Here is a 24,784-nt window from a genome sequence, read left to right on the forward strand (position 1 = left end):
TGACAGTGCAATATCATATGCAGTAAGGTAAGGGTTGGTTTTTCTGCATTTATTCACATAGGCCCAATGGCGACAACGAGATAAGAAACGTGAGGAATTCTGCTGTCACCATGGATCCAAGCTAGACTTTAACCATCATCTGAAATGACCTCAAGTGAAACTCCAGAAACTGTTTTCTATTGTAATCTAACATGATCTAAAACTACTGAATTGTGTTTTTCTTTCCGACACTCCCGAGGGAATGGGAACAACGTTTGGAGTGCTGGTAGTAATATACAGTTGGATCATAGACGTGTATCGCGAATGTTTGCTCTGCTGCATGACCCACCTCTTCAGCAGCCACATCCACTAACACACACCTCCCCACCTCCACTGTCCATTTCCACTCTGCAGACTGCCTTGCTGCCTTTACTGTAACTATCCTCACTTTTTATGTCTGTGGCATTTAGCTCACATATATCTTAGACCAGTGCAGTAACACGACACAGGATGGTGTTGTTTGACTGGAGCTTCCCAGCAAACATTATGACACTGAATACTTGCTGATATAATGACCTGCACCATCGGAGAAATACTTAGGACTACTGTAAATGCATAAAACATGAATATCTCCATAGTGATATGTACCTGGGTTTCTGTGTTTGGTATCTACTCTTTAAAGCCCAATCCCATTGGAGCTGTTTACAAAGTCATTGTAGGACACCAAATTTAAGAAGCTGTGGCTGAAGCTTATCTAATCTTCATGCAGACTTATTCAGCTGTCAAACATATCTAAACTGCTTTAGGTTAGATGAATCTGTAACTGTATATATATATGGATTATAATATGTAGGTATAGTGAAATAAATAATTCTTTATACACCATAGTTATATAGCATAGCTTGTATTATATATGTTACATTATCTGTATCTGAGTCACAAGTTTTATAAATGAAGATATATTTACTTGGATAATTTGAATAACTTAATGAGTTTGCATAAACAGTAAAAATGTCAGTAATGTATTATTTTATATGCAGCACTCTGTTGTAAAATAGATTGATTATATTAGATTATAGATCATATTATTAGTTTAGATTATTATAGCATCAATTGCTGCAGCATGTGTTGACCTACATACCTATCTCTCTTGAGTTGCCACTTGATTAAAATCTAATATGTATAAAACGACTGAATAAACTCTCCAGTTAGATTGAAGCTATAAATAGGCAAGAAAAAATACATCACTCATAATATATATAGTTTTCATAACCAGTTATTGTAAATACTAAGTGATCAGGGAGGAGCACCAATGCAGTGGACTGAACAGAACAGCATCATGCCAAAAGCTACATATATCATGGTGATTGGTGAAGAAAGAAAAGAGAACAGACAGAACTGTATGTTATTGTCAGAAGAAAATGCACATTTTATGTTTTTATAAAATATCCTTAAGTGAAAAAAATGCTTTTAGGAATGAAAATACATTTTGCTACACTGAAATTCTTCATTTAATTTCACTAATTATGAAGATATTGCATACTGAGATAATAATTGTTTTCACATATGTATAGATAAGTCTAATATACCCAAGTTGTATATAGTATATTATGTAGTATGTTGTGAACTAGGAAACTAGGTAAATACTGCCCCAAAATGAAATAATGCTAATAGTCATGCATATTGCTTTTGTGAAATTTGGATTTATTTATAATTTTATGATTTAAAGTTTTTTGAATAATTTCTTGTAAGGCCACATTGTCAGAATTGTCTCTATATTATAATGATATTTAGTTGAAAATATGTCCTAAAATCTTTGAGGGCAGTTTTCAAATGTAAAACATATATCCTAACCTAGTCCTCTGCCTCTGCTGTTAGGCTTTCCTTGATTTGATTGTATTGATTGTACAGTGTTTTAGCTTGGCCCAGTGACCCTGTATTGACGTGTCAGACACCCATGTTGTGTCATTCTGTTAAAGGATTACACTCAGAACACTCAAACGTGTTTACACTCGCAGATATGAATGCACAAATATATGATATAGATACAGATATAACATAAAAAGACATACACACCACCAAAAACCAAACACTGTGCCTGTGAAGAGATTAGTTGAAAGCGCAGCGCTGAAATAATAATTGTAACGGCCATGCCAACCAGGTAACTTTATCACAGTTATCTTTACCTGCAGTTGCAGTCATACTGCCTCATAGACAACATTCTACAACAACCACAGACGTAGAATAGCATGAGCAAGTAAACGTCCTGGGCCAAAAATGAATTTAAAGCAGCAACTAAACAATAATGACTGACTTAGCAGATTCAGTATCAACTCATGGGAAATGCTTCTATCTGATCACATAAGAGAAAAAGATGTGTTGTGATTCATGATTCTAATCATATTCCACAATTTAGATTATGTACAACACAAATCTGAAACTTTATTAAAACACACCTTTAAGTTTGCTATAAAAAAAAAGATTGTTTAAGGTTAGGGAACTAAAACAGTAGATTTTGGTTTGTGTTCATGGTTTATTATCATCAACAAATCCCTTGAAATCTCTTATCATTTTTGGGGGAAACGCTTTAAAACAAATGTTAAGTAAATAAAAGTAAGGGTGTAAAACTACAATAGAAACCTCCTTACATTGAAACTGGGATAGTTTTCTTGGAGTCAGTATCAACAACAGTTGGACGGTTGTACACCTGATGTCGCCATTGTGTGCTCATATAAAAAAAAAAAACATGTTACATAAATGATACTTAATCAACTGAACAAATAGATTACAATTAATTTAGACACAACACAACAAATTCCTAATGAAATGAAATGAAAACCAAAATGTTTTTAAAAACCTGTCCACAGACAACCACAATATCAGTTTAAAGTACTGTACACTGTAGTGCTTACGGTACTGCTCACTGTGATGTTGGTATTAAGGTTTAATCAGTGCTCCGTCGCGCAGGTACACCTTTGGCAATAAGACTACCAATCCCCGGGCACACATGATGGAACCCTGCCAGCATTGCTGTTTGGGGTACATTACATGCATGCAGGAGGCTGCATGATGCATCCAGGGCAATAAGGCTGCCAGGGGTAAATTAGTTGGTGCTATGGCTAATTATCTGAGGATGTACTCCTGGCATTAAGGCTGCATTATAGGGTGCCCAAGGGGTATATCATTTACTCTTTACAGTCTCATTGTCTTTGGTACATAATGTGTGTGCAGAACCCTAATGTACCATTGGTAATAAGGTAATAAATTGGTGCTTTGGCTTATTGTCAATGTCAATATACGCCTTGTGCACAGGAGGAACATTATGTACCAGTAGTCGCCTTATTGTGTGGGGTTCATTACATGTGAAGGATACCTAGCATACATTAGATGGTGCTTCAGGTGCACACAACATAAATGACACCCTTATTGCCTGGGGACTCATTATGTTATATGCACAAGGTAAACTGCTGACATCGGCTTTCATAAGTTTACTTCTACTGGTATTTCTTCAGGTTGATGCGGGTAATTATGTTAGCATCAGTGTTCCAAATTAAAATGTTTGCTGGGATGATGTATTGATATTCTCGTAAAATTCTCATATTTTACCTTCAGGTATAAATGAGTCATCCAACAAGTAATCAACTTTTTCAGTTCAGTTCTTTTTTTCAGAAAGTTACTTTGAATAGAGATAATACATAATACACATAATACAACCTGTTTCCCTGAGCCCGGTAGAAGGTTTGTATATCTAACATTGTAATGTGTGAGTGAAGCAGGTTCTAATGGAGCATATATAATGAGATAAGACATACACAGTGTGAGGTCCAGTGTGAGGCACTGCTCCACCACTACAGTCAGAGCTGAAGATGAACAGACACATAATAGGCAAAGACCAGATAGTCTGACAATGTTTAGTTTTTTTGTTTTGTTTTGTTTTTCTTTACAGCATATCACTTTAAAAGTTGTATTGACAATGAAATGCTTGACACTCTTGTTTCATGCACAGATGACACCACCGTCATGTGTTCTGCACTCTGCTATGTGGACATGCCTTCGATTGGAGCATATGAGTGTACAATAACTGACACACTGTCACTTGTTTGCTTGGAATTGCACAACGTAATTTACTTTGCACTTAGACAAAATGGGATCACTCAATATTACAATATAATGTGGAGTGGAAAGCTATTTTGAAGCTGCCTATAGCTAGTATGTGCTGATATTCACTAACTGTTCAGTTGACTGAAAACCCTTATGAAAAGTATTTAGGGCATTATTGAGCACCAAAGCTCTTCACTGAAACCCAGCTTAATTAAATTCTTGGAAGTAGGTTATCAGCTGTTTGAAGGAAGTTTAATTTCTGAGTGAATGAGTCTCCAGACTCTGATAGTGGTCTTTATAGTCCACAACCACTTTCCCTTTGAGGTAGTCCATAACTATACCTGCAGTTTTCTGCTTTCAGTGCCCAAATGTTCAATGATGCACTACAGCTTCTGTGTCAAGACTAGCCCAGATTGATGACACGTTCACTTGGCTGTCAGTTGGCAAATACAATAGGACTGCTATAGTTTGTTATATCCAATGACCGTCACACACTTATCAACACTGTTTCTAGTCCCACAATGCAGCCAGTAGTAGTACAACATCTGGCCCTGATGTAGTGTGGGCTTTACACAAAGGAATGATCTTCAAAAGCTTGTTTTCAATTTGATCAATATCATGGTTACAGTAAATATACCATGGTTAAGGTAGAGTTATGGTTAGGCAACAAAAACACATTAATACTGGTCTGCACCTCCCTGACCTTCACATTATTACTTCCTGCTTCGCTACGTAAAGGGCACACTGCTTCCTGCATTGGCATTGAAAGTAAATTGTGTGCTGTCCAATAGGAAAATAATTCCTATTGGACAATTTCAATTTTGCACTTTAGTTTTTTTTTTTTTTTTTTGGCTGATTCCCATTGCTGCCCAATCAATATGAGCATCTATAATCAAACGTGTAACAGTTAAGAAACTATTAATTTCCATATAAAAATACAGAGCTTCAGATAAGCAGACACTCAGTACCAAACAGCCCTCTTGTTTATGTTGCCAGTGGTTGTGCTTGTGAATATCAGAAGTAACCATGGCTACCACACCTTGGTACAGTGATAAATACATTAGTAAGTATTGTAGACATTGAATACATGTAACTCCTGTTACTAAGTCATAGACACAATGCTGAAAAGTCTTCCTTTTCAACACACACCTATTTGGAAAAGGGGAAACACTGGGATACAACCTATTGTTGACTTAAATGATTAATGCATTTAGAAATCTATCAGAAAACAATGACATCATAAAATCATTCTGTCAAAAGAGAAAAACTTCAATCAGGCTGGGTGACTTATGACTCAAACTGGTTGATATCAGATATTTACAAAGGCCAATGCTTGAAAACCAATATAGGGCTTTAACCCTAAACTCAGCTTCATATATTTATTCCAACTACTAGTTTCAAAAAGATCCACTATAATGTGCAGCTTGAGGATCCTACAGTCAAGTGCTAATTAGTATCAGGCTAATCTGTGAAAATGAACTACGTTGTTTGTTTCATTGTGAAAATCAACCATATATTTTGTTTCATTGCACCAGGCTTCTCATATAATTGAATACCACCTACTTTCTACAACGTGGGGCTGTTTCGTCGCCATGGGTGTCATGTGTCAAGTTTAAAATGTGGTGCTAAGCAGCTCTTTGTTGTGTTTCACATGCTTGACCTTGCACACCCGGCAATTTGCATTTCATAATGAGTTATTTTCTGTAACATTACAAATGAGCAAAGATAGCAGCTAGTCATTTATATAGTGAGCCATAAACCCTCAAATAAATTAGAGGAACTGTTAATAGTGTTTTTATAGGTTAAATACACATTAACACCAGAAGTATGTGTTTTTTGAGATTACTGCATTTACTAAACAGACTGCAATACCACAAGATGAGAGCACTGTCAGAAAAAATATACACTTGTTAATTTAATGAAACTTTTAATAAAAGTATTAATAAACATTTGATAACTTTACAAACTACAGACTTCTGTAGGCTTGTCATTTTAATTCATCTGCCAAGACTGAGACTTATTTTCTTCATTTTCATTTGTGCCTTCCCTTTTCATTATTTCAGTATGTTCCATCATCACTGCTACATGGTGATTTGTTCATTTTGAAAATATGTGTGTTTGCCTTCAGATCCACAGATAAGAAGAGAGATCATTTTCATTTCTGTGCACCCAGTACAGAGATAGCTGTGAGAACTGTTATAGCCTAGCTTAGTACAAAGACTGGAAACAGCTATAAATAGCTTGCTCCCATAAAGTGCAAAAAAAAAAAAAAGGGACTTCATAGATGTGTTAACCTGTCTTATTTGGGCAGGATTCCAGGTGTAGGTGAGTAATAAGATATTTGCCATGTTCCTCAGTAACTGGCCAAATTACAAGATGTGGGTCACTGTAAAAGTAGAACCTGATGTTTAGGTGATGAAATGTAATGACAGTGCAGCTCTCCAAAACTCCGAGACACACTTTAGATTTTAAAATGTTGTCTGGCAATGACTTAAATATTTGCCTTTCTTAATACAGTGTGCACTAAGATTGAACTTGAATTCTCAGGAGTTCAAACTTTGTAATTTTAATGTATATTTGCAATACAATTAAATCACATATTACAGGTCTATAAGCTATATGTATTTACCCAATAAAAACATGGCCTAGCTTGTTCATGTTTGCAAATCAAACAAATGATTTTGACTGAAATGAAAGTTTATCTTCCAAACTGAATCATATTTGATACTTTAGACTTTACAGGGAGCAAAACCAAAGGACTTTCTGAGATAAATGGGACATTGACCAATCAGACCCCCCCTGAAGGGAGTCTTGTCCTGCTAGCACATCCTGTCATCTCAGAAAATATCAGACCATTTTCATCAACTTTCAAGGAGACTTTGTAAAATACATTTAAATTCTAATTAAATATAATAATAATAATAATAATAATTAAACAGTTTGATTTTTTTAAACTGCTTTTACAATCAGAGTGTCTCGTTTGGAGTTTTTGAAGGTTTGATCTCAACAAGATACAACATGTTGGGGTGACAGCTTTGGAGTTAGTGTCATTTGTACTAAGAAGTTTTCTTATAGGTTTTGTGTTGTTGTGTTGTTTGTGCCAGGCGACTGTAAACATGTCCTGGACCTCACTGTATGAAATGTGTGGGACTCTTTTCAGCTTTAAGATGTCAAACGAGAGCATTTCTCAAAACGTCTTTTCTCTACCTACTGTGCGAGTTTCAGATAGATGGAGATATTCATCTCACAGGCTTCACAGGAAGAGCACAGTCATGGCAAAAGAGAAAATGTCTTAGATTTTTTCCAAAAACATATCTTAAATAATGCTTCACAAAATTATTCTTGCTAATTTAAGTTAAATCTTCACAGTTCCCCAACAAATCACATCAAAAAGGAAAGTTTTAAGGCTACTTAAAAAAAGAGGGACCCATTTCTTTGTCATCTCCACGCTAGTCTGTCAGATTTCCATGATTACCATGGTTTTCCCCTTCCTCCCTCTCCTCCTCTGCCTCCTACTCCTTTTCTCTCCTGTCCCTCCTTCAGCTCCTCCTCCGCTTCCTTCTCCCGTTCCTCCTCCTCCCACTCCTCCTCCTCCTCCTGCTTTTTCCTCTCTTCCTGCCTGCTGCTGAGGCTGCCGCAGACTAACCTGGCTCTCGGGGTGCAGGGACCACCAGCTGTGTGTGAGGAACCCATCTCATCAACACAGCACACACACACACACACACACATGCACACATGCACACACATGCATGCATATGGATGAACACACTCGTGAACACGTAAAGACGTGTCTGTGCTCAAAGGAAAAGTCTAATGACTCAGGCGGTTGGTCTCAGTTACATGGCAAGGGTAGATCTGCTTTTCAGGCAAAAACTGATTTAGTGGAAGGGCTGAAGCTCAGTGATTGGAATCAAATAAACTGGAATCTGTAGCTGTGTTCCATATCAGCATCCACCTGACACATGTCATAAGAGACCATTGAGACTGTCCCATTCCAAAGGCTTCTCCATTGGAGACCAAGATATGCTGCCTTCTTTTGCCTGTGTATCTATCGCCTGACAAGACATTTAATATTGGATCATCCTGCGAAACACTGGTTATGTGTAATGACGATACTTTCTTTTTTATAACTGTTGGATCTGAGCTCTGCCTCATGAGCTGGACACCATGCATTTTGGAATCTTCGCTTGTCTATCAATTTATTGGATATCATAAATTAAGAAAATATTAATATTAAAAATATTAATATTAAATAATAACTTTAAAATAGATTAAAGTCTTGGTGGGCACAAGCCTAAACTAAAAGGCAAAAAAGCCAATATTGTTTCAGTCTCAAATTATTACTATTAATCTGGAACTTAATAATTACCTTAATAACTATAACCAAATCACCGTATCAACAGTAAATTAAAGGTGAAGGATTGGAATTCTACTGAGGAGACATTGGCAATATTCAAGCTTGTGCAACATTAAACACACCAGTGGTTATACTTAAAGACATTTATGTGTTGAGGAGCCGATGAATTACCAAATCGCAGGGAGTTGAAGAGGTATCTTCCAGAGGGAGTGATGCAGGTAGTGAGAGGTTGTGACTCTGGTGTTATCGGGATTTGCCAAAATCCAAATCCAACTTCCAGTTTTGTGAAAAATTTTGCATCTGACATCATTGTGAGTATTTGATCAACAGCTGGTAACATGCAGCGTTCTGTCGTCATTATCGCATTCAGGTCCTGAGCTTGTTTCTCACCGATGTTCTTTCACAGAAGTAGAGGAACCTGTCTAGGCCTTGAGAGGGAACATGGTGCAGCCCCCTGTTCCAGCTCTCTTGCAGGTGACCAAACCATATGCTGCTTTGAAGTCTGTCCCGGTTGGTGTCACTGTCACTTAAATACATATCCACCTATTTAGAACTTTCTGATGGAGTATGACTGATGGACAACAGTTCATGCTATGTGTGTTGGAATAATGGAATACACATACAGTTGGAGGGGGGCCTGGTAATTCTGGACAAAAAAACGACTGGTTACATTCCTCTTCAGACTCATTTGCAAATACTAAATATGTGTGCGCAGAGACATAGTATTTAACATAAGGACAACATCAGGACAGTCATACACCAAGCAAAATTCAGACTGCACTGCATGAAATGTGGCTGGCAGTTTAGAGGAACCCTCAGATTAAATATACCCTCAAAGTAGCTGATCATTTACTGCCCACTGGGGCAGGATTATGGCGCAGTCGTGCCCCTCCAATCTGCATCACAGCTTCACATCTCTTCTTCCTCCCTTCAAGCTAAATGGAGCCCATTACTTCACTCTCACAGGTGAGGGACCTTGACAGAACAATAGACCAACAATGTTCCTTTTAAACTGAGTCTATTCAGGATTAATATATTCGCTAAACAGCTATTCCATACATCATCTTCTTCTGATTACTTTTGGATTACTGCACCTATAACATCCTCATAGAATTAGATTAAATCAATAATATTCCCCTGGAAATGTCCTCATGATATACAGTTTTATTACCCATTATTCATTTGTACAGTCAGGCCTGTGTAAGAAAATTGCATGGGCTAAATGCAGCTTTTTCCCTTTGATGCCTGCTCTCAGTGTCAGATTTACAACCTTTCCATTCTGCTCAAAGCGGGCCGGCCCTTCCTCTGAGCTATCTCCCAGTGACATGAGACGATACAGCTGCGGCTAATTGTTGCGCATCATAAAAACTCAGTAATCCAACGACCCCAAGCAGCCACCATCTATCCAACATGCCACCAGCAGGCAGCCATGATGGCAATGTGTCCCCTGTGTGCGATCAGACAGGACCCAGTGTTCCTCAAAGCCTGGAGCTACAGTATATGGCTGTTACTGGTGGAAACACTGCCACACAACACTGTTTTTCTGTTTTTGGTTTAAAACGAAAAAAAAAGGCAATACCATGTTTTTTATTGGTTTTTAGTTTTTGGTTTGGAACGAAAGAACATACTGCCTGAAAGTACACAGACTCAGGTATACTGTAAGACTGTGAAAAACATATATTTGTAGCCGTTTCACATGTTGCTGGTTGCAGGTGTAATATATAACAGTATTAGCACGATACATTAGATGCCAGCATGAACACCAGAAATGGCAGTTTAATAAGACAAACATTATTGGACAGCTGTCAACTTAGAGGAGCTAAATGTAGCATTTTAACATCAATCACTGTCAGACCTGAATATGACTCTAAAATAATGGCCCCTACTTCGTATCAGTGCTACTATTGCTCTTACAGCTATTAACAGTGGGTCAAATGACTGTATGTCATGTAAAATGTGGGCACGTACTGATGGACACAGAGGAATATCACCTGACTGCAGCTATTTAGCCTCTCGTAGAGGCCCACAAACTTTACTCATCAACCTGGTGTCCAGCAGAAGCAGGAAGCTGTTTTCAGTGTAAACCTACTGTACGCTACCTGTCCAGCACCGAACAGCAGACACCCAAAGTTAGATACTAACTGATGAACATAGTGGAACGCTAGCAGCTAAAGAGCCAGATGGTTTTTTTTAGGAGATGGTGGGAAACAAACCAGAGCTAAAAGGAGAGTGAATATTGGATTTAAATTTGACTACATGAATGCTAATGTTGCTCAGTGTCTGCTTGAACTGCACCAAACTACTGTTTCAAAGGCGGGATTTCCTTTGCGGTGGAAGTAGTTGCCTGTTACAATTGCATATGTGACCACATAGCTAATTTATGCACAACATACTGCTTTGCGTTGTTCTTACATCATTGATGCGACCCTCCTCATGAATATGCATTGATTGAAAGTCCATCAATGGCCACAGCTGTGTTAATGTGTTGTTTTGTTGTTTTGACTCATAAAAATTTTACAACCACATGATTAACACTCATTTTAATGTCGTCTAAACACAAAATCTCTAAAACATTCATTGCGCGATTGGCCTCCTATGAAAAAAACCTATGACTATAACACTGCACTTCATTGTGTCCTCAGCAAAACACCCAAAAGGGTTGAAGTTGATCGGAATAGCAGTTATCAAGAAAACTGAAAGACAGACAGAGTTAGGATTTACCAAAACAGCTTCATAAGATAATAACATTGTATTTCATTGTTGTGTTTTCAACTGTTTCCTCTGCCATCAAGTGGACACAAAAGTCAATTCATGCAGCTTTAACCATGATTTTATTCAATACATTGTGTAAACGGAGCAAATCATGGTAAACATACTGTAGCTGGTAGCACCTATGTCAGTGGCATGTTACCGTTGTTGTGATTTCCATTTTTATCATAGTTTGGGTAAATATTCAGTACGTGCATTAATTTTACAATCTCGTTCTCAGCCCTTTTATAATAGGCAATATGTTTAAACTAAATGCTATAAATCCTAAAACCAAAACATGGATTGAACGGGCTTTTGGGGCACATAAATAAGAAATGGAGAAAGAACTAATGTTCTGATAGGTGCGTAGTTTAATGTTTTAATGACTGCTACACTGTGTTGCAGTGTAAAGTCACATTTATCATAAAATTCACCAAAATGCTTCTTTATTTTGTGTTTGTCCCCAAATATTAATTATACTTTAACTTTATGAAGTGAACATTGTATGAAGATGTGCTAATTAAAAAACAAAAACCTATCAGCAGTTTTGTGGAGTTAATCAACTTCAAAAAAATCATGATTTTTTTTTTTGCTTTCATGTAAATGCAGTTTCAGCAAAAAGTTCAAACAGCTTAGATAAAACTTATTTGCATACGACCTTTCACTTGTCTTACGGCAGGTGATGACATGGTACATCTTTCATTATACAACCATTTGCACTCAGCCAATGTGTGAGAAAGTTTAATCTGAGCCAATCGGCAGTGTTCACAATTGTTTACAGTACGGTAATTGTATGTCTCAGAATAAATGGTTTTTTTATGTATCTGAATCAATATTACATGCATTGTCTGTGGTCACTGAGCAATATTAATAGCAGTGTGCAAGTTCACACTTCACAAGAGCACAAAGTTCAGTTCGCACAGACTAGTTCATGTTCCTAGTTCACAATTTTGATTTTTGATATTTTATTAAATGAGCTGCTCTCAGCTTTTCTTTTTCGGTAGACCCTCGTCCTACCCATCATCTCCAGCCCCCGATCACTGCCACATGACTCTAAACTACTTTAGAAGCACAGAGATTACTTTTATGTACATATATTCATGTGTCTTACCACATCAATGTCATAAAGCATGACAACTCAAAATAGATGGGTTTACAAATACAATTCACCTCTATACATTTCTTTACTATGCAGAAAGTGAAAAAAAGAGGACAGTGCCAGTAAACTGTAGATGCAATGGGTATTTTATTTAGCCTGCATGAACCAAATGATACAGCAGTTCAAAAATATAAAATAGATTACAGACTGGTCCAGGTTCCACCACTGGATTCATTACAGTCACTGGCTGAAAGATGTAGTATGATTTCAGTTGTACAGAAAACACAATTTAGAGAAAGCAATACTCTGCATCCAATAAACTCCAGGCAGTTGGCAAGAAACTTTTTGGTGCATTACTGCCACCTTCTGGTGGGTTGTGCTCACGTCCATTAGTTGCAAACATGCGTTCAGTTCACTGTTCACCAAAAATATGAGCACTTTCAATTAACAGGATCTTTTAGTGTATTCATGCAAAACACCGGACCTCACACCCAGTCACATTCACTGTCTCCTTCCCACTTGCAAGTACTGATACTGAATATACATCAGGCCACACTGATAGCTTTTAAATACAACTGCACCACAGTTTATCACAATAAACTGTTATTAGCTAGGAGCACAGAAACAAAGGCTTTTCCCTGTAGAATCTCCAGGACCAGAACTGTTACGGTCCCGCCTGCTGGTGTTGTTTCACACAGTATTTGCAGATGCCACAGTAGCTTATGAAAAAAGAGGAGAGGATGTGAAGAAGCAGCAGTCTAATTTGGCATGCAGCAACACAGGATTACAATCTGAAGAGACACAATAATACAACAATAAGTGATGATGTTCTATGGGCCTGTAAGACCTCACTCACAAAGGGTTTGTTTAAGCTCATGTGAAGTTGCCTGTCGGATTTGTGATTCTGTTCTATACAGTGCTGTGTGACTGAGTTTGAGTTAATGTCCTGTGCTTCCGAGTGGGCGTAAATGACACAGTGCACACTGTTCTCTGTCAGCATTTGTCTGTTTAATTCCTAACTCACTGATGATCCTGACCATTTCCTCTGACCATCAGCCAGGTAAGAGCCTGTTGCTTGAACCTGTTTTATGGCTGTTCTGTTTGTACTGTTCCTCCCTGCAAAATGGACAACTGGGTGACCTGTCGCAACAGCGAACAAGCCCTATAAATGTGACTGACTGACTGAGTGAGTGATCAAGTTACACCATTGGTCAGCCGACCGAATGTTGGAGTTTCATGCACCCGGCAGCAATTCTAGGAACTTTTTGGACAAACCTTAGTTGCTTTCCATAGGAGAGACTCTGTAGTACTGCCCTGGAGTGAAAGACTGTAAAGAAAGATGGAAGTAGTGAGCTGCTCCACTGTTGCCGTCTTGGCAGTGTCTTACTCCACCCCTAATTCCTGGCTAATCCAAAAATCGTCAAAAAGGTGGGGTGTATTTGGAGCACAGACTTCGCTGCATGACAACTTGTGGGAAGCATATGCTCACCCACTGTCACTCAGAGGCCAGGCGTTCAATTCTCCATAACTTTAAGCCTTAATAAAATGTAAACAGGTCAATTATATAAACAGTTGTCATGAAAGAGGAAATTAGCTCTAGAGACCAAAAGTTTTTGTACCAGGCTGTAAACATGTTTATTTCTGCTGTAAAGTGGGACATTTTAACATTGGAGTCCATGGGGATTGACCCACTGTTGGAGCCAGACTCTAGTGGTCATTAGAGGAACTGCAGGTTTTAACACTTCAGTGTTTACTTCATTTTTTAGCCTCGGAAGTTGAAGCTTGATCTACTGTATTCAGTTAGTAAAAGAGAGACAGAGCAGCAGTTTGTTACCCAGACTTAGAAAATAAGATAGACAGACCAGATCGTTAAGCATGTAAATATAGCTGAAATCATGACACAGCCGTTGGTTTTAACTAACATGTATGATGATTTTTTCAGAAGACATTGTGGTTATAAAATCAGGTTGAAAATGGCTAAGAAGTATCTGCTGGTCAACATGTGGTCTTCATGGGCCTCGTTTCAGTCACTATTTCATACCTGTCCCATTGTCTGTCAATAGAAAAACAATACTGTGTATGTGAGGGCTGAATCCGGCTGACACTAGGCAGAATGCAAATATGACATGATGGCATCACTTCTTTACCGCGGTTAATGTCAGGATCGTAGATAGACAAGTAGCACATCTGACTTTGGAGAAGTCGTAGTTTGCAGCCTTTCACATCTTAAGAATTGATATTTCCTTTTTTAATAAAGGTTTAGGCTGTAACTGTAATGTTTCCCTGAACCTGATTAAACGTTTTAGCTGCCTCTCCTAAACTGTACCTTAAACATATCTATACTGTAAAATAAAAGAAATGTCGGCTGTGAATGTTAAACATGGTCACTGAACGCTCAAGTAGCAAGACATTTAAATGCACCTTCCCATAGAAGCCACACATCAGTCTGCATTTTCTGGTGCAAAATATTTTACTGAAGCAAGACACCTGCAGCAATGTGTAACACTGACAGCAACAACACCTTCCAGAGCCAACCCTGTATCCTAAACCATTATGCTAGAAAAATTTGGAGTGAAATATAATCAAAGTCCCTTGTTTTACTGTGCAGTTGATTGTTGTTGCCTTTACCTCTAGGCCACCATAACGCCCTGTCATGAACATTTTTCTGTTTATGTTTAGGAAACTCAAATCTCTTGGTTAAGCTTAAGTAAAGATCATCTTGGTTGAATATTGAAAGTGTCAGTGGATAGAATTTGTTTATCTTTTCAACTTAACTTAATCACATCCCTGCTCATCCAATGCATCTACCTCCACCACCTTCCTATGATTTCCCTGAAATTAAGGACATAGCACTTTATTGACTGAAAAAAACATTACCAATAAAAATAATCCTTTCAGGGATATAAACAATATTTTTAAGAAAACAAGGTTGTGTGGTGGACTGTTATTTGTATCCATAGTCAATCACGAAATCCTTGTCAGTATGTTGGGCATTGGTAGGTTATCAATTATTGGCAGAAATTATCAGAAATTAACAAAATGTTAAATAATAATTTTTAAATTGAATTAAAATTCCTTGGGGCACCATCCTAGTCAGGAGGATAGCCAATATTAATAGTCCCTTAGCAAATTATATTGACAGTTTGGAACTGTAATTAACAATTAACTTAATAACAAAAAATTACCATATTAATAGTTGACCAACAACCTACTGTATGTGGAAAGTAGAGCGGGTTGTCCACTAATCGGCACATCAGTAGTTCGATTCGATTCAGTTGTATGAATGTGTGTGTGAATGGGTGACTGTGGTTTGTAGTGTACAGTGCTTTGAGTGGAAAAGTAGAAAAGTCAGTTTAACATTTCACCAGAAACAACAACAAAGCTCAGTGGATACATGAACCAAATCAATACGTGTACACTGACAAAGGTTAACAGTCCCGTGCTTAGCCGTGCTGTGCTATGCTAAGCAAGGTTAGATTAGGCCCATTCAACGTTACACAGTTCGCTCTAGTGTGCACCTTGTAAAGTCCAGTGAGCTTGTGCGGCTTCCTGGAGGGATGAACGTCTGGCTGTGTGGCAGTCCCTGGTCACTCCTTTTGTTATCCTTACAGTGTAAGCTGCTGACGATTAAACTTTTTCACTCCTGATTAATCTTAGGCAGGCTATCGCATGAGTGAAGTGCAGCAGTCTGGTGTGAGCAGGCCTGCAGAGGAGAGCTGTTGTTCCTGGTAGCAGCAGTGTTACCTGGTGCTGGGAGTACCTGAGCCAGAGAGAGAGTGTGCTCCCACAGCTTGGTGGATGAGAAAGACAGAGAGCAAGAGAGAGAGAGAGAGAGAGATAGACAGATAGACAAAGGGGTACAACTGTTTTTTTTTTTTGCCTGGTGACATCTTGGGTCACATGACACAGAAAACAATACTAGCTGGTTGTTAGGTCTAAGGTGGGTTTCACACCCAGGTGTGAAAGGTGATGGATTCTGGGGGACTGAGTGGAAATGGCCTCCTTTGTCTGTGAAACAAAAGAACATGTGCTCTCCACCACTTTGAATGGACTGTTGTCCAACAAGTAAAACATTTTAAAAATGGGCTCATTGTCATATTTCTATTATATGTTTTGAGAACAGAATTTAGTCTGAACTGTTAGCATTAGCTGTATAGCTTTCTTTTTGAGTATAAGTTTTTGTGTCATGGGTCACACAATATTTGGACACATTTAATCATTCAATTATGCATGAGGCTTTGCATTTATTACATATTCCTAAATATGCATACACTCTGTTACACTGTTTGGCATGGTGCTCAAATGTTCAGCTACAAGATAATCACAGTGTGTGGATAAATTGCACAAGGGAATATTTAAATGAAAAACTGTAGACATCCAGCTGTCTTTAGTTTAGTTTCATCACATTCTAATTTCTCCTCAGTAATTAGAATTAAATACAATTTATCCTACAGTGTATTCACTGTGATCCAAAAGGGTATCCTGAAGTGCAGCAAGTCAGCAAGCTGTCCAGACAAATTAGTATTGAACAATATTAGACCCCTTGCTTTTCATAAAACAGATGGACCATAGCAGTATTTTTGCAGTATTTTTTCCTTGAATCCAGTACTTTTAGCTCATTTCAGTGTGCTATTATAATCAACTGTAGTCAACTGTCAAGCAACTTGAGGCTTGTTGAGTTTTAAAAGGTTTGTCACTGCTGCATGATGACGCTGCTAGAAACACAGGTTGGTTGATTTGGAATGACTGGAAATGAACAGGAATTGAAACTACTCATAACCCATACATGCATTATCCTTCAATGGCTATATAATATAATATATAATATATACGTGGGGAGTGAGGGAGGACTCTCTCTGTATGTTGAGAGGAGTGAGAGGAACCATGGCGCACATCTTTTCAGGGTGCAAAATTGCTTCGTTCAAGGGGAGGTACAGATGGCATCATGACAGGGTGTTGACAATGCTAGCATACATCCGAGAGCAGGAAGGGAGAAAGAAGCATCCAGCCAAAACAAAACCACTGCTGAACACCATCACCTTTATCAAAGAGGGGCAGAGAGCAGTCGCCCGGTGCGAAGCCAAACAAAACCTGTTGCAAACAAGCCAGGGTTGGGAGATGAGAATCGACTTCCTGAAGTGGTTCTGTCCACAACCCTGAGAACAGATGTCATTATCTGGTCCTCAGAAGGGAAGAAAATCATCATGGTTGAACTAACAGTTCTGTGGGAAGAGTGAAGAAGTGGCAGAGAGAAAGAAGACCGAGTACCAACAACTGGTGCAGGATTGTCGGGAAAAAAAGTGGACGACATGGTTGTTCAGGGTGGAGGTGGGATGTCGTGGATTCCCAGCCAAATCTGTATGGAATCCGCTGACAAAAGTATGAGTGAGGGTCCATGAGAGAAAAACAGCTGCCCGAAAGCCCTGGGAAGCAGCAGAAAGAGCCTCCTGTTGGCTCTAGCATAAGAGAGAGGACACTAGCTGGAAGCCTGGAGGAGAGGGGCAGTGACTTGGCCACCACTGCCGACCCGCCAACTGGAGAGTGTTGTGGTCGGGGTCGAAACACTCGATGAAGGTTGGACACGACCTGATGACCTCTCCCCCTGGGAGTAGGCATCTCTGATGTAATGAAACCAGAATGAACATTGGAAAGAGATTCATTATTGGAATCAGCCTTGAAAACAAAGTCAAGAATCAACTGTCAAGCAAAACTTTTAAACCAACATAGATGAAAGGTCCTGAAAGATTTAAAATAATTTAAATATGAATATATATTCTTCCATGACAGCTGAACAGACTTAATTTACTGAAGATACAGTCAAAGACTCAAGAACTAGTTAATAAATGGACCTTTATTATTTTGGTAAATGCTTTAACATGACCAACAGCAGATATGATGTAAGTTAATTACGTAAAAAAGTGCCTGAAAGTTATTTTCTTGCTTCACTGGATTGATTGGAAACCACTAGCTACCTGAGGGGAAGAACAGAAAAACAAAAATTCCACAAATACTCAAAATTAAATGTTAAAATATGTTTTCATGTCCGCTTTCTGATCTGACACCCCAGATTATTTTGTATGCTTTTGATTGCCCATCATTCTTCTTGAGAGCAGAGTCTCAAAAATCTTTCTGGCAAAAAATACAAACGTCCAGACATCAGGAAAATCACACAGGTTCATGTTTCATTCATGTTCAGTGCACTGAAAAGAATATCATGTCAAATCACGTTAGACTATCGCATATTTAGGTGGATTTTTCTTTTTTCTGTGGAAAAGTATCCGCACTCACACTACATTACTTGGTGTCACATAGAGATGCAGTATTTCAAGGACAACATTGTTACTCAATGTAAAATAGAGAGGAACATTGTTGGCCACCAGCTGTGTACGCATAGATCCCCTGAATAGTTTCTAATAGTTAAACATGCAAATTTGTACCAGTTCAGGCCATGTGGGCACCAGGCACAGCAGTGCTTTGAGCTAAATGCTATTGTCAGCATGCTAACACGCTCTCAAATAAAATGCTAACATACTTATGTTAAGCAGGTATAATGTATGGCATGTTCACCATCATAGTTTAGCATGCTAACATTCGCAAAGGCCAAAAGGAATAGTTTTGCAAGTATTTGGTCACCACAATACGGATGAATGAAAAACTTGACCTGATGACGGCACTAGATGAAAGGTGAAGTTATAAGAATACATCATCTAGGTTGCAAGACACGCACCAAGCACATTATTAGGAATAACATACTAATCCTGTGCAGGGCTTGTCCCTTTCCTCTCAAAACAGCCTCAGTTCATTTGATGTTGCAAATGTTCCTTTGAGATTCTGCTCCATGTTTAGGTGCATCACATAATTTCTGCAGATTTGTCAGCTGCACATTCATACTGCAAATCTCCCATTTTAACCCATCCCATTGGTGTTTTAATGGATTCAGATATTGTCACTTGGGAGGCCACTGAAGTTCACTGAACTCACTGTCATGTTCATGAAACCAACTTGAGATGACTTTTGCCTTTGTGAGATGGTGATTATCCTGCTGGAAGTATCTTTTAGCAGATGGCAAAATTTTGGCCATAAAGGGATGAACATGGTCAGCAACAATACTCAGATAGGCTGTACCATTCCAATGATGCTATTAAGGGGTCCAAAGTGTGCCAAGAAAACATTCCCCACACCATTACTGCCATCTGTCAACTACCATCTTACATATGCCATCTGCTGCCTCAGCCGAAATCGAAATAAATTAGACCACACTATATTTTTCCAGTTTTCATCTGTCCAGTGGTGCCTCAGATTTTTGTTCTTGACTATCAGGAGTGGAACCCAATGTGGTCTTCTGTTGTGTTGTAGACCATCTGCCTCAAGGCTCGAAGTGTTTTCTGAGATGCCTTTCTGCTCACCACAGTTGTAAAGAGTTGTTATCTGAGTTACCATAGCCTTCTCTCAGTTACAATGAGTAAACATTAGAGACTGTTGCCGTGAAAATCCCAAGATGAGAAGTTTTAGAAATACTCAAACCAGCCCGTCTGGCCATAACAATCATGCCAACGTCACTGCATTCTGATGTTTGATGTGAACATTGACTAAAGCTTTGCACTGCTGCCACATGAATAGCTGATTAGTTTGTGGGAGCCACAAATATAAGATTCTTGTATATAAGTAATTGGTTTGCATGTGCATACTGCATTGGCACTTGGGTGGTCACTCCATGGTTTGAAGTAATTGCACTCATCTGTTCACCTCATTGTAGCTTCTGATGATCACAGTGTGGGGTGAGCTCAGGAGTGAAATTTTCTGTTAACCATGTTTTGGATTGAGATGTTTGCATTGTGCTTTGTCTTTTCCTGCTACCTGATATGTACACTCAGAAAAGCAAGCCTGTTCATCAATGTGAAGAGAACAGAGATTGATGCAGGGGTGGAACCAATGTTCCCAAGCCCCAAGAGCTATATGAAATAGTTTGAAGCCAGGATGGTGGTCCATATGCAGGCAAACCTATACTATGTTGGACTGTGAATATCTTTCAGAGGAGACTGCAATTGCTAAATGCCCAGCTCCTACATGGCCAGGATCTGACTAGCTCACTGATTGGAGTCATAACCAGGTTCAAAAAGGAGTCTGTTGTAGTCATGGTGGACAATGAAGCTATGTTCCATCAGGTCAGAGTACCAAGTATGGAGTTGGACCTGCTAAGGTTTCTTTGGTGGCTTGATGGAGACCATGGTCAGGATATTCTATACTTCTATTCTTCCAAGCCTCTAGTAGTGTTTCAAAGGGATGACATATATTCTTGTGATCGATGGAAACTAGTAAAATATATGTCCAAATTGTATTGGAAGGGATGAGTCAAGGAGTACTTGCCTCACCTTCATGAGCACTGCGAGCACCGGATTCATACATCAGACTTTTATCAAGACAGGGACCAGCTACCTGCAAAGGCCCATCACCAAGGTGTGACACATCTCCATCTCCTTTTTTTTTGTTGCACTTTTTGGCCTTTGGCAGATATTGACATTTTGTATTGATATGGGCACTTTTAAACATAAATGGACTGACTTAAATTTAATCCGGTTTAAATGACCATTTAGGCACAGTAGTAGGGACTTTTGAGTCATAGCTACAGAATATTTGAATGTTATGTTACCATCTTGCTAATACTCCAAGTTTTTTTTCCTCCTACATATTATTGGTTGTGTTATTATTGCTTCGGAATAATTGGGGTCACATATATAGGTCACATATATAACTTTCTTGCATATTAACACACTGCAGTGACACTTGGGTGTTGGGAGTGTCACTATGTTTGAGTATTCCATGGTTATAAGTACTTGCACTCACCTGTTCAATAATAATAAATAAATAAATAAATAATAAGCAAGCAGGTGTAGAGGTATTCCTAATAAAGTGCTTGGTGCATGTTATGTACCAAATTTCATGGTATTTCTTCTAATAGTTATTGAGATTTCACTGGATAAGTGAAAACTTTAACCTGTGGGTCAGACCAATACTGCCATAAAGCCATGCCACTGGTATGAATCAGAAGTAATTGAACATAATCAAGTGTTTTGCAGAATTGTCCAATATTTATGTTTTGTCTTGAGAAAGAAATGAGTTCATATCCTTCTCTGAGACTGTAGAAAAGCATTATTACAAATAATGGCAATTACTAATTAATGTAGAACTAGCCAAGCAAGTATGAAGAAGATTTTATACCCCAGCATAAGTAATATATGACAAAACCTACCGCAAAAATTTATTAGACATTACAGATTGATAATCTGCATAAAAAGCACTGCATGAGCAGCAACAACCACAAATCTACCACTGATGTATTGAGACACTAAGATGAATAATTCCATGCCTTTACATTTACACCTCCCTCCACACCACTTCTTCATCTGTTCTCATCCAGAATTTCCTCCATTCCCAGCCTGCTACACTGCATATCTCACTATTTTCCCCTGTGGCAGCTCTGCACCAAGGTGGAGGCTACAAAACGAGGCTGCCCACAAGGAGAACAGGCTTGTTCTCATCCCCATAACATTTGGACAGGGGAAGCAGTCTGAAACCCATTCTGTTTTCCTTTTTTCTATGTCCCTTTGCAGAGGTCCTTCTGCAGCGCCATGGTGGACGAGCTGCGTGTTTCCCTCAAGTGCCAGCGCCGGCTCAAACACAAGCCCCAGCCGACCGTCATGGTGAAAACAGAGGAAGTCATCAACATGCACACTTTCAACGATCGCAGACTGCCAGGGAAAGAGACCATGGCCTAAAATGTGAATCTCTATTACTTTCTCACCCTCTCTCCTGCAGTGAGGAGTTGTGCAGAGACACTAGAGAAGAGGGTGGGGTAAATGGTAAGGGGGGGCAGTGGGTATTGATGGTTGACAGTTGGGTTATTTTAAAGGTAGAGAAGAGGTGTTTGGTTGTATGTTGACGGAATGTCATTCTTGGTTCTTTATAATTAGCTAGGGATAAGAGATTCAACAATATTTCCTGTGGAAATACCTTGAACCTGGGTAAAATTTCAGTGAGTTACCTCATTACTCCTACCAGCTTGGCAAGGCGGCAAACTACATGTGCCAGGATTTTCAAAACCCAGGAGTCGTTGAGATAGTTAGATAGAAAAAATGTAATTGGGAAAGAAGTTGTCAATAAAAAGAAAAAAAGGATTGGACGTATCATCTTCAGCTGCTGCTCAGTCTTTCAAGACACAGTTCAAAAGAGGCTGGGTGAGCAGCTCTCATCAAATTATGAATGAATATAGAGATGCTAACCGGTGGAATGGGGAGAGTAGTAGTTGTAATTTGTGTAGGATTGTTTATTTTCAAAAGTTGTTAACAGAATGACTAAATTAACCCCACAGCCCTGAAGATGATGGCAGCTCCCAAAATGTACAGAGAGGCATTGCTTAGTCACATATTATATTGATCAACATCAAATATGGATAAAATGTATGTCATCCATCAGGAAATGAGTGATAACATTTATTTGTGTTTCAGAGTACTAACACTTTGTCTTTAATGTGTGTGTGTGGGGGGGGGGATTTCAGATTAAAAATTATATGGTAAAATACAAGCAGAGAATGCAGGAGTAGGGGCAATGTAGTGAGCTGTTGATGTCCATGTATTAGCCAGTATTCACTTAAAGAGGATTCTGTGGAGGTACACACCCTTAATATCAATAAGGAAGAACCTTGGAATGGTGTGAGCACAGCTCACCAAGTCTAAATTCACAGCAATCACACAACACACAAACTATTTATTCTAAGTATTTATTGTTTTATTTATGAAACTCCTTATTTATATCTATATGGACTGGATTTTCACTACTGCAGTAAATACACCTCAACTCTGTATGGGTATACACCGTTTCTTTCCATTTGCTCAGTATCAAGTCTCCAATTTTATTTTGTACTCCTGTGGCTTTACTTTGTTTCTTTGGCAGCAAAGCCCCACATTTACTTGTGCAAATGCAATTTCTATGAAAAAGTGTTTTTGTACGAAGAGAATCAAATTTTGTAATGATTTTTATCAACACAAAATGCACCATGAGGAGTGTCATCCATGGCAGAGGTGGTACTCCACACCCGTATTTCAGGAGGCTTTCCTAGACACTTGACAAAGCTGACACACACCCAAGCACACACACACACCCATGAGTGCAGGGGGCACTCATTCTCCATGGAGCAGATTCATACCAATTAGTACTCTGTTCTCCAAGAGAGAGGCAGAACATTCTGGAAAAGCCTCAGTGACATAAAGTTGTTTTGGAGAAGAAGAAAAAAGAAACTATTTTTATCATGTAAAAGAATCATATTTAAAGAAAGATATTTTTACTTCACATGAAAGAAGAGTTAATACTGGTTAGAGTAACTATATAGTGTACACACACAGGAAGGGAGCAAGACTGCTGATGATGCTTATCATTCTACACCCCTGATTACGATAGACTGCTAGAATCCAGTGCTGAGCAATTGTGTGTAAATGGTTTTAAAAACGAAAAAGATGTATTTAAAAAAAATATAAGGACACTTCACTAATTTTGAACTTGAAAACTAAATAGAGTGCACACAGTTTACCCTTTGAAGTTGATGCACAAGTTTAAAGAAAATAAAAAAGTATTCACAACTTTCCCCTCATCTGTGTCTTTATTGAATGAAAGTTTTCTGTTGTAGAAAGCCAAAAGAGCAGAGTAATTAGACTTTTATATAGTGTATACACTAAAAATACATGGCCAACAAAAATGGGCCACATTAATGATGGAATGGAAACTGGGCCTTATTCAAAACATTCTCAACATGCACATACCAATAAGGTATAAAATATTTGCCCTCCAGCTTCACAGAGGGCTAGAAAAGAGGCCAATGTGAGCAGTCACCCCTAAAGCTCCATGTGCCACTTTTTATTTTAGCTGACAGTACATGAACTATTGATTGGACCTAGATGGGAAACACATCCCTAAGGTCATGTGGGTCCCTCACAATTCAGTAATGGGCCCCATTTAGGGCCCCATTTAGATTACTCAATGGATAGCGGCATGTCCAATTTGACAAGGGCATTTTTTATATCATGCACACCAATGGTAAACTGACACAGGTAAATTTAATTACTTTGGCTGGCAGCCAGAATATTTGGATGTGCAGGTCCTTTGACAGATCTGCCATAGCATCAACTACTATAATATATATATATATATATATATATATATATATATATATATATATATATATATATTCATGCCTCTGACATTCAAACAATTCTTGCATGGCCTTGACAATAAGGGTTATAAGTATTTGCCCTCTAGTGCAAATGTGTGATAAAGTGTGGCTGATATGAGCAATAATCCTCTGGCCCAATAGCCTGCATAATGTCTGTGAAATCTAAAAGATATGGAGCCTATAGGGCCTAAGTGAGCAACAAATGGGCCCCAAGTGTGATATCTGTTAGTTGAAAACAACCTTGTCATCCAAATAATTAATTTTAAAAAATGGGCCC

The 24,784-nt window shown here is 38.6% G+C and overlaps 1 protein-coding gene across 2 annotated transcripts in view; it reads left to right on the forward strand.

Moving 5' to 3' along the window:
* grik2 (glutamate receptor, ionotropic, kainate 2) overlaps positions 1–23,917 on the forward strand; it is a 332,322-nt gene extending 308,405 nt beyond the window's left edge. The window contains exon 17 of one of the 2 annotated variants that reach the window (XM_056379853.1): positions 62–6,051. In XM_056379853.1, coding sequence (XP_056235828.1) covers positions 62–148 — 87 coding nt within the window. In that variant the 3' untranslated portion in view covers positions 149–6,051. Of the gene's footprint in view, positions 1–61; positions 6,052–21,895 lie in introns of those variants that run through there. The other variant, XM_056379852.1, reaches the window with a different exon arrangement.
* Positions 23,918–24,784: the final 867 nt, after the last annotated feature.

This window comes from Seriola aureovittata, chromosome 7 (genome assembly GCF_021018895.1).
Source record: "Seriola aureovittata isolate HTS-2021-v1 ecotype China chromosome 7, ASM2101889v1, whole genome shotgun sequence".
Classification (NCBI taxonomy): Eukaryota; Metazoa; Chordata; class Actinopteri; order Carangiformes; family Carangidae; genus Seriola; species Seriola aureovittata.